The 11,855-nt window shown below is 35.0% G+C and overlaps 2 protein-coding genes across 3 annotated transcripts; both read right to left on the bottom strand.

The window, feature by feature from the left end:
- Window positions 1–1,881, bottom strand: LOC120090447 (chlorophyll a-b binding protein CP29.1, chloroplastic-like). The gene is made up of 2 exons (XM_039048113.2): window positions 1,210–1,881; window positions 1–552 (listed from the first exon to the last, which is right to left on the bottom strand). Exons 1-2 carry the CDS (start codon window positions 1,693–1,695, stop codon window positions 187–189), a joined length of 852 nt encoding a protein of 283 aa, XP_038904041.1. The 5' UTR covers window positions 1,696–1,881; the 3' UTR covers window positions 1–186.
- A 1,553-nt stretch (window positions 1,882–3,434) lies between these two features.
- AIRP2 (RING/U-box superfamily protein) lies at window positions 3,435–5,805 on the bottom strand. 2 transcript variants are annotated; one of them, XM_039048114.2, is made up of 6 exons: window positions 5,568–5,805; window positions 5,327–5,464; window positions 4,436–4,586; window positions 4,198–4,264; window positions 3,867–4,101; window positions 3,435–3,750 (listed from the first exon to the last, which is right to left on the bottom strand). In XM_039048114.2, exons 2-6 carry the CDS (start codon window positions 5,389–5,391, stop codon window positions 3,540–3,542), a joined length of 729 nt encoding a protein of 242 aa, XP_038904042.1. In that variant the 5' UTR covers window positions 5,392–5,464; window positions 5,568–5,805; the 3' UTR covers window positions 3,435–3,539. The 2 variants fall into 2 exon arrangements, with proteins under 2 accessions (XP_038904042.1, XP_038904043.1); XM_039048115.2 differs by lacking the exon at window positions 5,327–5,464 and having other exon boundaries at window positions 5,568–5,791.
- Window positions 5,806–11,855: the final 6,050 nt, after the last annotated feature.

Genomic DNA, 11,855 nt, shown 5'->3' with positions numbered 1-11,855 from the left:
TATCTCAATCGAAGGAATATGTATTTATGTATTACTATCTGTAAATCTTCTCCAACCCACCCCATCGATCCTTTGACAGACGGTTCAGATATAATAATTTACATGATATGACAGGAAGAGAATTGCAATTTTGCCCTCTAAAAATATAAATTACAAACCAGAGCTAGAACAAAGAACTCAACCATTTCAAGATGAATAGAAGAGTGTGTCAATAATGGTAGTGTGGAGAGGGTCACTCAGATGGGTTGCCCAGTTATTGAGGGGGCCTTTGCCAGTGGCAGCAGCTTGAACGGCAAAACCGAGAAACGCAACCATGGCGAGGCGAGCGTGCTTGATCTCAGCCAGTTGTAGCGTCACCTTCTTCTCGGGATCGGCAGCTAAGCCAAGAGGATCAAAGTACTTGCCCCCCGGGTAAAGTCTCTTCTCTGGATCAAGCTCACCGTTTCTTTGAAACTCAATGTACCCAATTACCAGAACTTCTATCCATATCAATGTTGATATAGAGAATGGAAGTGGCTGTCCAAGATATGAGGATCCTTCCACCAGTTCTACCTGAAATTTCACGTTCACAAAAATGCATTGTTAATTCACCATATTTTCTCAAAGTAATTAAGCATCATTAGCTTAAGCTTCATCTAAGCTTATGGAATTTTCTCAAAGTAATTAAGAAATCAATATTTCAACCGCAGTTATGATAAAGGTTTAGAATAAAATTCCCAATAAATAACCTTTGATTTCTTTTCCCCCAAAATTGTATTTATTTACTCACAATTTCTTACTCAAGTTTCCCATATCTACTAGTTCAAATTCTAAAAACAAAAACAATATGGAACTCCTAACCAATGGTGGTTGTGGCAAATCTAATCATTATTATCGTCTTCAAAATCACTCGGAAGATCACCCCAACTATTCAAAATAAATTTTAGTCATATGAAAAATATAATTAAAAGTATAATATTAAACTATGAGTGGTTAAAAGTGTATTTTGAAATAGTTTGATTTTGGGTGGTTAGAAGTATATTTTGAAATAGTTTTATATTTGACAAAAATGATTTTAATTATTTCAAAATCACTTCTAGGATATGTTTGATAGTGATTTCTAAATAATTAAAATCATTTTTAACGTATTCAAAATCACTCTAAAATATTTTTATTAATAAAAATGATTTTAACTCTTTCTAAATTACTTGCTATTAATCGAGAACCAACCTTTCCGGCATCTTGCCAAGTGACGCCGGTGAGCCACTCAACAGTGAGGGCACCAAGTGTAGCCAACATAGCCCACCTTCCATGGATCAGCTCACACTCCCGAAACCTCTGCAACCCAAACACCTCACTGTACGGCTGGAACGGTGTCGATTTCACATCCGCATTCTCGAACCGAGTACCAATCACATCACCAGCCACATTCTTAGCCAAGTTCTGGTCCAATGAGTCCAAGTCGAACTGCAAGTACTCCGCCGGTTTGCCCAGCCCAAATGGGTCGAATCCATAATCCCCCACCAAGCTCCCGTCCAGCCACTCCGGCGCCACGGCCCCCGGGAACCACAGCGGCCGATCCGAAACGGGCTTTTTTGACGATTTCTTTGGTGGGCTTTTTTGTTTGCCGAATGAGAATCTGGCTTGTACCCTACCCGAGCCGGCTGGGGCAACGGGAAGACGAGTTCCGATGAAGGAGGATGCGGCGGCGGCCATGGTGGAGAGATGGTAGGTGGTTGTAACGGTGGTTGGAATTTGGAGGTGTTATATAGAGTTGAGAGGGGAATTTGATTGCTGTTTGGGGAGTTTAATCGGTGGGGATAATTGTGGCCGTTGGATGAAGAAAGCGTATCCATCTGATGAGGAAAAAGGTTTCAGGCCTCAGGGCCTTATCTTTGCCTTATCAGGTTTATTTGGGGCCTATTGGACATAGTGTTTCTCTGGCTGTGATTGTGGTTGTTTTACTTGGATGGCCAGATGGCATCTTTTGATTCCACATCGTGATAAAGCCAACCCCATCTGGTCTGTTTGGCTGGAGTTTCAAATATAGTAGAAAATTACACAATCTTCACAAAATATGTATATATATTATCTCTTTTAGAAAGACTAATTTTACAGAACAACTCGGTTGTATTGAACTAATGACCTTTATTTTAGTTTATTAAAGTCATACCCCTATTATACTCACGACCTAACCGATTCAATTGGAAAAACTACAAAGAAGTATTTATACAGTTATAAACTACCTGAATTATTGTATTACACTCGAACTTTCAGTTTAGTCCCATCACAAAGAATCGGTTGGCGTATTTTTGAAATATTAAAAGCCCAATTGATCAAATTTAGTTGAAAGGTATGTGATTGTAATAACTTCCCCTATTACCACTCACCGACTATTCGAATTTAAATGTCAATGAATAATAGTTAATTGTGATTGCGAGTCGTCATATCTCACCTTTGAAAAATGAACTCATGCTGCAATGATAATTTGTAATGAGAATGATTATCAGTATAAGAGAAACAAATTTCATGTTCTAGAAGTGACGAGCCACATCAGATAATTATTTCTTTCTATGTCATTCCATACTCTGTTGTTAAGGCGACTCTATAAGCTGCTGCTACACATTCCCCTCCTTTCTTTCCTTAGATAGATGATCTTGTACTTTATTTGGTCATTTTATAGATGGTTAATGTCGTTGACATCCTAAAATAGAACAGCAAGAAATATCCCAAGAAACCAAAGAGAACTCACAATGCTTTCTTCGAGTTGCTGTTGATTGGCATCCACAGTTTCTTGCTGTGGAACTAATGAAATTTATCAGATCCTAGCAGGGAAGTGAGAATAGAAAATCCAACACCAAATTCTCAATCATTGTAGTTTAAGTCAGTTTTGAACAAACTGAATGGAATCCAATTCAAAACAAGCCCTATTTTACTCCAAGTAACTGGCTTCGATGAATACCAATACTCGCGACTCACTTGACTTCATCTTTTATAAGAAAAGCATCAGGTACAAATCTTGTAAGGCCATTTGTCATTGCTGCTCCTACACGTGGTTGCTCCACATACTCCTGGCATTTAATGATATATGACCGTAAGCTTCTTCAATGTTATAGCTAACGCCAAATTTAGTAAATATGACAAAAGATTGGAGAGCTATCACAAGAATTGGAGTATGTCAATACCATGTCTAGAAGATGAACCTGGTGACTGAGTACCGCATGCCTTCATCATCATCTTATTGTCAAATGCGACTTCCACAGCATCAATCCGTACACTCCCTACAACCCAATATCTGTTTTCAGGTTAACAAAAGCCAGTTGAGATAAGACAGCCTAGACAGTAATGATCGAAGGTGACTTGGAGCAGGCTTCAGCTTTTGCAAATATTGGCAGAGTCTTGGCTAATTGAAAGCAAATTAAACAGGGGTAATGTAAGTCGATAACAAATTAGCATTTGCAAATCCTAAATGTGCATGTTATACTGATAAGAATTATGCACAATAACAAGGGTAATGATGTCTTTATATACAAATTACTTCCGGACCAAGCCTGGAATGTTCAATAGTGATTCAGATAATAAGAGATGAGTTTTGGATCTGGAACAATGAGAGGCAACTTATCAATGAACATGAAAAGCCTCTTCAAATTTTCCCTAGAGATGAAGGACAAGTCGACGATTTCACTACTACTGGTACATATCCAAAGATCTCCAGAATTCACTCTTTTCAGACTGTCACGGCAGAAGGGGCATGATTGAGATCGAGCGCGCCTGAAACCAAGATAACATGTTGCAAAAATCAGCTCCAAATAATCCACACTTTTTGTCAATAACAAACTAGAACTCGATTATGAACCAATAGCACATGAAAACAGCAGAGAGATTACCAACTTCTGTAGCACTTCATGCACATTGAATGATTGCAACTAGGCAACACAACCTTGCTGTTTAGCTCCATGCAAATACCACATTCTTCCTCTCTTTCCAAGTCGATTTCAGAGATCTTTCCTTTGTCCAACCGATCTTTCCTTTTGAATTTGGCAGCATATACTTCTCTCTGTTTTCTCTCTTCAATGTCGGTAATTCCTCTTTGAAGTTGCACTAGAGAAGGAAATATCACCCCTGTATTTCCAGAACTAAAAAATAGGATTAGCGACTCCAAATTTTAATGCGCCTCAAGTTGAAGAATGGGCAGCTTTTATCTACTTAGCCACTTACCATAGAACTCTTTGAGACTAGCCTTTCTTTCTTGAATAGACATGGTAGTCTTCCCGTCTTCATATGCCTGAAACAAATTTAGCACATTCACAGGATTGACAAGATACTTGTAGAGGCAAAGTAGGATAAGCTACTTCATCAGATTTTCATCTGTAGTGGTCAGTTTGATCCTACTTCAATCACCACACTTGGACAATGTAGGGGTCAAAAATGTCATTTGTCATGCAGGCTGCAGTACCTTATATATCAGAATTCTGAGCAGACCCAATGCACCAGCAAAATGACAATCAGTCCATTGCACGAAGAAGAGAAAGAACTGTGCAGCCGGGCTATAGGATAATCTCATTTGTAGGCATGCTCCACCGTATTCCTTGGGATAATCAGAAGCCCTGTTCAGAATTGAAGTGTTTTATTTCAACGCTTATGAATTAAATAACCCTCAGCTGGAACTATTGCACACTGAAAACAACAAAAATCTCCGTTTGAAAGAAAAAATCCGTCGCAGTTAAAGGCTAGAGTTGTCATACAATCCAGAGAAGTCTAGATATCTTACAAATTACTAGCTGGACCATGTGACAGTTTACAAACCACCTAAGCATACAACATAACCCACACAAAAGGAAGAAAATATATATTCAAATTACTGTTAAAATTTAGAAAATAAGGAACACAACAGTTATTAATAAATCTTAAATAAATAGTTCCGTAAATCTTAGAGCAGGAAACTACATATTTGAGCAGGCGCAGAACAATTCCATAAATAAGATCGAAGCGACTAATATCTAATCTACTAAGGTATCGAGAATGTGTAGATAACGAGCTGCAAAACCTAAAAGTTGAAGCTCCCTCAGACATCATAACCTATCAGACTATTTTCAGAGAAACTTTCCTGAACTTCAAACTCAATACGCATCGAACCAACACGAATGCCATCTAACCTAAGCATGGAGAAAACATAGATCATAAGATAGAAAATATTGAAACTCAGATGCTTCGATCATAGAAATCTAACAAACATAGCGGATAATTTCCAGACAATTAGAAACGCCAACATTGCAATAGCAATTCTCACACAATCCAGAGTAAATGTCAAATTATAAGAAAGTTGAACAGAATATAGAGAGATTACAAGGTATTAGCGAACTGAATATCAGCCTCGAGTGCCTTAAGGGAATCCTTGAAAGATTTCCGCATTTTGACTTAATTTCCACACTAAAAAACTCCCATCCACCACTTCCAGTATCAGCAGCAACAACTCCTACCTCATCTAATTCAATTCAATAGATAAATTCCCATTCAATTCAGAAGAAACCATAAAGAACACAAAAAACGAAACTCAAAAACATTAAAATAAAATAAAATAAAAATACCTCTGCAATCTGCAAGCGAAAATTCCTTACACCTCGTTCGACTTCAAGGGCGCACCTCTACAAGAAATCCAACCTATGAAATTATGAAATAATGAAATCCCCTTTCTGTGTGTAGTTCTTCGCCAAAGGGTTTTCGAAGTAAATTTTGTGAATTCGAGAAGTGAGGAAACAGCCGCAGAGAAGGGAAAGTGGGACTCACTTGGGTTTCTCTTCGCTTAGCGAACACGTAACAGAACCACCTCAGTTGCTTTAATAGTCACGAAGAAGCAGGTAGGTTCCAGATACTTATATTTACCAAAATGCCCTTGTACTTGCCTCCAATTTCCTAGACACTCTTTTGCTATTCTCACCCGTTACCGTCACAGTCATTCAACTTCGAAATCTCATTGGATTTCGTTATATCTGATGGGCGATTATTCTGATGACGTGGCACCTGCTTAGGGCAGCAGTGGCGGATTTGCGTCACTGTAGTGTGACGATAAAAAAAAATATAAAAGTGTGTAAATTGATGGCTTTCGCCATTTACTCACACGTGTACGGCCTGATATATTTTTCGCCGATCTTTTGTGAAACGCGGCAAGCATGCACGACTGATTCTCATCCGCATATGAAGCGGGCCCAACATTTCAGTAGCTTTTTAATATTTTAATTTTTAATTGTTATAAATCTTTTCGTGCGTATTTGTAGGAAGATTCGAGCGTGACGTGGGATGATTGGAGATAAAGGAGTGGGACCCCGCCTAAACAATACAAATTTTAAGTACAATCAAAATCATTTCCCATTAAAAGAGAAAAAAAAAAAAAAAAAAAACTTCAATTCAGTTTTTTTTTTCTCTTTTGAGATAATTCAGTTAGGTCCTCAATGGGTAATCATTTAATTTTTAATTTTTAAAAAATAAATCTGCCTTTCCTGGTTTATTCTCTCTTTTTTATAAATATCTTAACGAAACCCAGTCAAATTTTAAAATTTTTTTAAAAAAAATATTGTCGACAAATTCAGCTGGTATAGTGGAACCCATGTTGAAACCTAAGAGTTCAGAAAATTCAGGGAGTTCTGAAAGAGCTTAGAGTAAGCTGAGTAGGATCTATGAGATGAGCTTAGTGAAACTGAGCTTTAAAGAGAGTTTAATGGAGTTTAAAGGAGCTTAAGAAACGGCTCAAGAAGACCTATGAGAGAGTCTAAAGAATCTCAATAAAACCCATGATATAAGTTTTAGTGGAGCTCAAAGGGGCATAGACGTGATGAGAGCTCATAGGAGCCTGGTAGAGTTTTGTAGGACCCATGGAGCCTAAAGGAGCTTAAGAGACTCAATTGAGCGATTGGAGTTAAAGCCGTCTATGTTCACAACAGACAAAAGATGTTGAAAATTTAAGTGGTGCATTTGTAGTAGTAATAATGGTATAATCGCCTATCAAATTAATTATGTAGTTCCAAGAATTTAAGAGTACCATTATGAGTCCGACTAACTGTTATGCATTATTGTTCTATATATGCTATTAAAGTCATTGATCGAAGGTATGCCTAAACACCCACTATTTTTCTACTATCTAATTGTTCAAAAACACAAGACTAACTTTGGTGCCGAAGTGTGTATGGCTAGACACTACATCCGTATTCATTTGCCTTTTTCTTAAAAGTACTTGGACAAATTCCTCCTATAAAATAAATTCAAGGTTTTTTTTTTTCATCAACAGTGTTGGTTAAAAACTTGTTTTTATTTTTAGAAGTTGGTTGTGATTTTACTTAAGAAAGACTAAAATATTATTATTAAAAAAAATCAGGAAAATACTTAATACACAAAAACTAAAAATAAAAAGTCAAATAGATATTAAACAAGATCTTAAATTCAAAATTTTGTTTAATAATTCTTTGATTTTGTTTGTTTTAGTATGACCCAAACGACCAATCTTTCAACCGGTAATTAATGCTTTAGATATTCAACTAGATTTGAATTGACTATTAACTGTTTTTAAATTAAACCCATTAAATTAATAGTATAATAATTTTTTTCTCAAAATATAAAATAAAAATATCAAGACAATATATTCTAAATTAAAGGTAAGTTTGGATTGAAATTAACTTTCTAATGGATAAAAATCACCGTTCTTACACTTACACACTTTTTATTTAATAAGAATGACCTTTAATATTAATATTATTGTTTTCAAAACTTATTAGAGAAATATTGTTGTTTTGAAACTTATTAGAGAAATATTGTTGTTTTGGGATTTCGAGGCTAGAAGTGGAGGGTTGAAGATTCGACTAATGTAGAAGTCGAACGTTGAGAACTCGACAAACAAAAAAAAAAACTTGGAAACAATATGTAAATTAGGGTTGTCGAGGGTTGAAGTTTCGACATACATAAGTCGAAACTTCAACCATCAACAAGGAAAAGGAAATTTCGCTAATTTTGTGATGAGGATCTTGCTCTAGAAGGGAATCTTGCTAATTTTGTATATTAGGTTGTCGAAGGTTGAAGTTCTGGCATACATAAGTCGAAACTTCAACCCTCGACAAGGAAGATAAGTGGGTGAAGTAGATTGTAAGAGAGAGCGAGATTGTAGGAGGGAGCGAGATTGAAAGTGAGATTGTAGGAGAGCGAGATTGTAGGAGAAAGCCAGATTGAGAGAGCGAGATCGTAGGAGAGAGCGAGATTGTAGGAGAGAACGAGATTGTGAGCGAGAGCGAGATTGTGTCTGCCACATGGATTAAATGGTCAACCAGTCAGCTGACGTGGTCTGCCACATGGAAATCGTCTTCAATTTATTTACTTTCCATAAGTCTGAAAAAGTGCATATATATCACCATGTTGCCCCTGTTCTGATTTCCCTGCATGCATTGACTGATCTGATTCCTCTGCTCTGATTCCATGCATTCATTGACGCATTCATGCCCCTCTGCCATAGCCTTAATGCCTTTTCAACCACCCTAAACCTGTGGGTCAAGTGTTCACCTACATCCTTTTAAACCACCATCCTTTTCATTTTTCCTCAATCACTCATTCGATAATTTTTGAAGACTCACTGCCCTTGATTTTGCACACTCCTCTCCCCTTGATTTGCTCACTGCCCCTTCATAGCTCACTGCCCCCTCACTGCATTCGAAAATAATCCTTCGAAATCATCTTCCTATCCTCCCATTTCCATTTCCATTTCTCTTCTTGTATTTCGTTTAATACAAATTATTCTCACACAACTATATTGGTTCGTTACTCTACTAAATTTTTATTTTTTAAGAATAATTATAAATTTTATTTTTGTTCTTATATTATTATTTTTTTATATAGATTCTAATTTTTTTTTAATTTTTTGTAATTGTTGTCAAATAACAAATAAAAGGAAAAAATGGTGAACATTATCACTTTGAAGGAAAAAAGAGAACTACCGTCGAATCTGTGAGTTACATCAAAAAACGAATGAAAATAGAACTTATGATATTTGAAAAGTTTAGTTTATTCTTATGATATTTGATTTATATAGTATTAACTTTGATGTTCATAATGTTAAAATGTTTAGTTTATTGTTATGCTTAAGAAGTTGATATTTATAGTTTAATACAAAATTATTGTGATAGTTAACAAATTTAGTATAGTTTCAAAAGTTTAATATAGTTTGAAAATTTTAGTTTATTCATATTATTATTGTTGTGTTTATTGTGATAAGTTGATATTTTCTAGTATTAACTTTGAAAATATAGTTTGAAAAAGTTTAATTTAATTTAATTTTTTATTTTGTATTAAATTTGAAAAAATATATTTATTGTGATAAGTTGATATTTTATAGTATTAACTTTGAAAATATAGTTCAAAATAGTTTGAAAAAGTTTAATTTAATTTAATTTTTTATTTTATATTAAATTTGAAAAAATAGTTTTAAAAAGTTTACCTCATTTTAATTTGAAAAGTTTAATTTGTTGTTATTTTTAAAAATAGTTATAAAAAGTTTAATTTATTGTTATGTTTAAAAATAGTTATAAAAAGTTTAATTTATTGTTATATTTAAAAAGTTATGTTCATAAAACTTAAAAAGTGTATGTTTATAAACTAAAAAATTTAATATTTTTTAATATACTTCTTATAAAAAGTATAATACAAAAAATTGATGTTTGTCTTTTTTTTTTTCAATAAAAAGTATAAATTTAATTCATTGAAAAATTATGTTTATCGTTCTAGGTGTCAGTTTCAAATTCGAAAGTTCAACAAAGCAATTGAAGATATCAAAGGAATAAATCGGAGTGAGTTTTTTTGACAACATTAGTTTAGAGCAATGGACTTAAGCAATGCGTGAACTATTTCGAGAAAAGAAGAGAAGAAATAAGGGATGCATTGGAGCATCAAGATAAATACACCGGTAATATTATTTATATATATATATATATATATATTGTTAATAATTTATTTCAAACATATTTTATAATACTAAGTAGAGTAAAAATCTAGGTAAACACGACAAAATAAATAAATGAGCTACATGATCTACTAAACATGAACGATCGGTATGAAGGTGTGTTTCATGTGAAGACCGGACGTCATAGTCTCAATCCAAAGGAGGAAACGTTCAAATATTGAGGCTAACAGGTCCGAGCGGTATTGTTCACGTAACAAGTGGCAAGCATTCGGCATTCCATGTTCGCATTTTATGGCTGTTTGCTCACATTTTAACATGAACTACAAAGATTTTATTGAGGACTACTACAAATTGTCAACGTATGCTGAATGTTACTCTCCTTAATTTCAACCTGTACCGCATGAAGATTACTGGATCACGCACCCTAATATGCCCGTCTTACATCCTGATCCATCGTTGTTGAAAAAACCTGGTAGATCGAAAAGTTCATGTTATCACAACGAGATGGATTGGACAGAACCAACCACTCGACAACGATGTGGATTTTGTAACCAATTAGGACATAATCGAAGGAAGTGTCCTTCGTTACTAAGATGGGCTCTAGATAGTTAGGGATTGAAAAATAAATAATTTTTTATTATATATTCATTTTAGTGTATATTCAATTTTTTTATTATAATTTATTGTATATTCAATTTTTTTATTGTAATTTATTGTATATTCAATTTTTTTATAATAATCTATTGTATATTCAATTTTTTTTTATTGTAATCAATAAAGTTTTACATTATTCTTTACCCTCACACTTTTCTCTACTATTCAATTATACCAGGACGATCCTGATGTTTTGTACGACCAGTCCATTCATCGATCATATGTTGTATGGGGAGATCGTACTACTGGAGAAATATCTTGCAGGCGTCGAGAGGTAGTTCTCCAGCGCACTATCCCGCTCCACCCTCGAATACTATCGCTACTGCGTACATCTGGATTCTATAGGGTTGCCAGATTAGGATTTATTCAGTTGGACTAGCATCTGATCATAGCCTTGGTCGAGAGATGGAGGCCCAAGACGCATACATTCCATATATCTGTTGGAGAGTGCACTATCACTCTACAAGACATAGAAGTGTTGTTGGGGTTACCTATTGACAGTGAGCCGGTCACCGGAGTGATGTACGATGACTGGTTAGAAGTTTGTCAACTGTACCTCAGTGCGACCCCACCTACCAACAAGATTAAAGGATCGAGGTTAAGTTTAATATGGTTAGGAACACAATTTCGTGAGCTCACAGATGATGCAGACGAGAAAATCGTCATAAGATATGCGCGAGCATATATACTACAAATGATGGGTGGAAGTCTGTTTTCAGATAAATCAAGTCATTTTGTTCACTTAATGTTCCTGCCACTGTTAGCTAACCTCCATGATGCAGGGCGGTATTCGTGGGGTGGAGCATGATTGACATAGTTGTATAGACAACTATGCAAAGCAACAAGACCTGAGGTTCGAGAGATAGCTGAGCCCCTCATACTTTTGCAACTATGGGTTTGGGAGCAATTTCCAACAATGGCTCCATAGCTACAACATGTTAATGACGCTTAGTTAGTTGGACGAGCCTACGGTTCTTGGTATGTTGTTTTAATTCAATTTAATTTTTATATCACTGATCTAGTTAATTTAAATTCTAAATTATCAATTTAAAAATTTAGGTGGAGAGACAAATTTTGTGTGACTAGGACAGCCACACATGTAGTCAGCCAGTATAGATACATGTTTGATCTACTTCAACCTGAACAGGTACATTACACTAAACCTAATTGATTATTTTATACACATTTTTATTGTATTTGTCTTTAATATTCTCTAATATAATATTTTTTTGTTTCAGGTTATTTGAGAGCCATACAAAATTATTATACATACTTTGCCTAATTTTTG

This window comes from Benincasa hispida, chromosome 11 (assembly GCF_027475165.1).
Source record: "Benincasa hispida cultivar pf3 chromosome 11, pf3_genome.v1.1, whole genome shotgun sequence".
NCBI lineage: Eukaryota > Viridiplantae > Streptophyta > Magnoliopsida > Cucurbitales > Cucurbitaceae > Benincasa > Benincasa hispida.
This window is presented reverse-complemented; position numbering and strand designations above follow the sequence as displayed.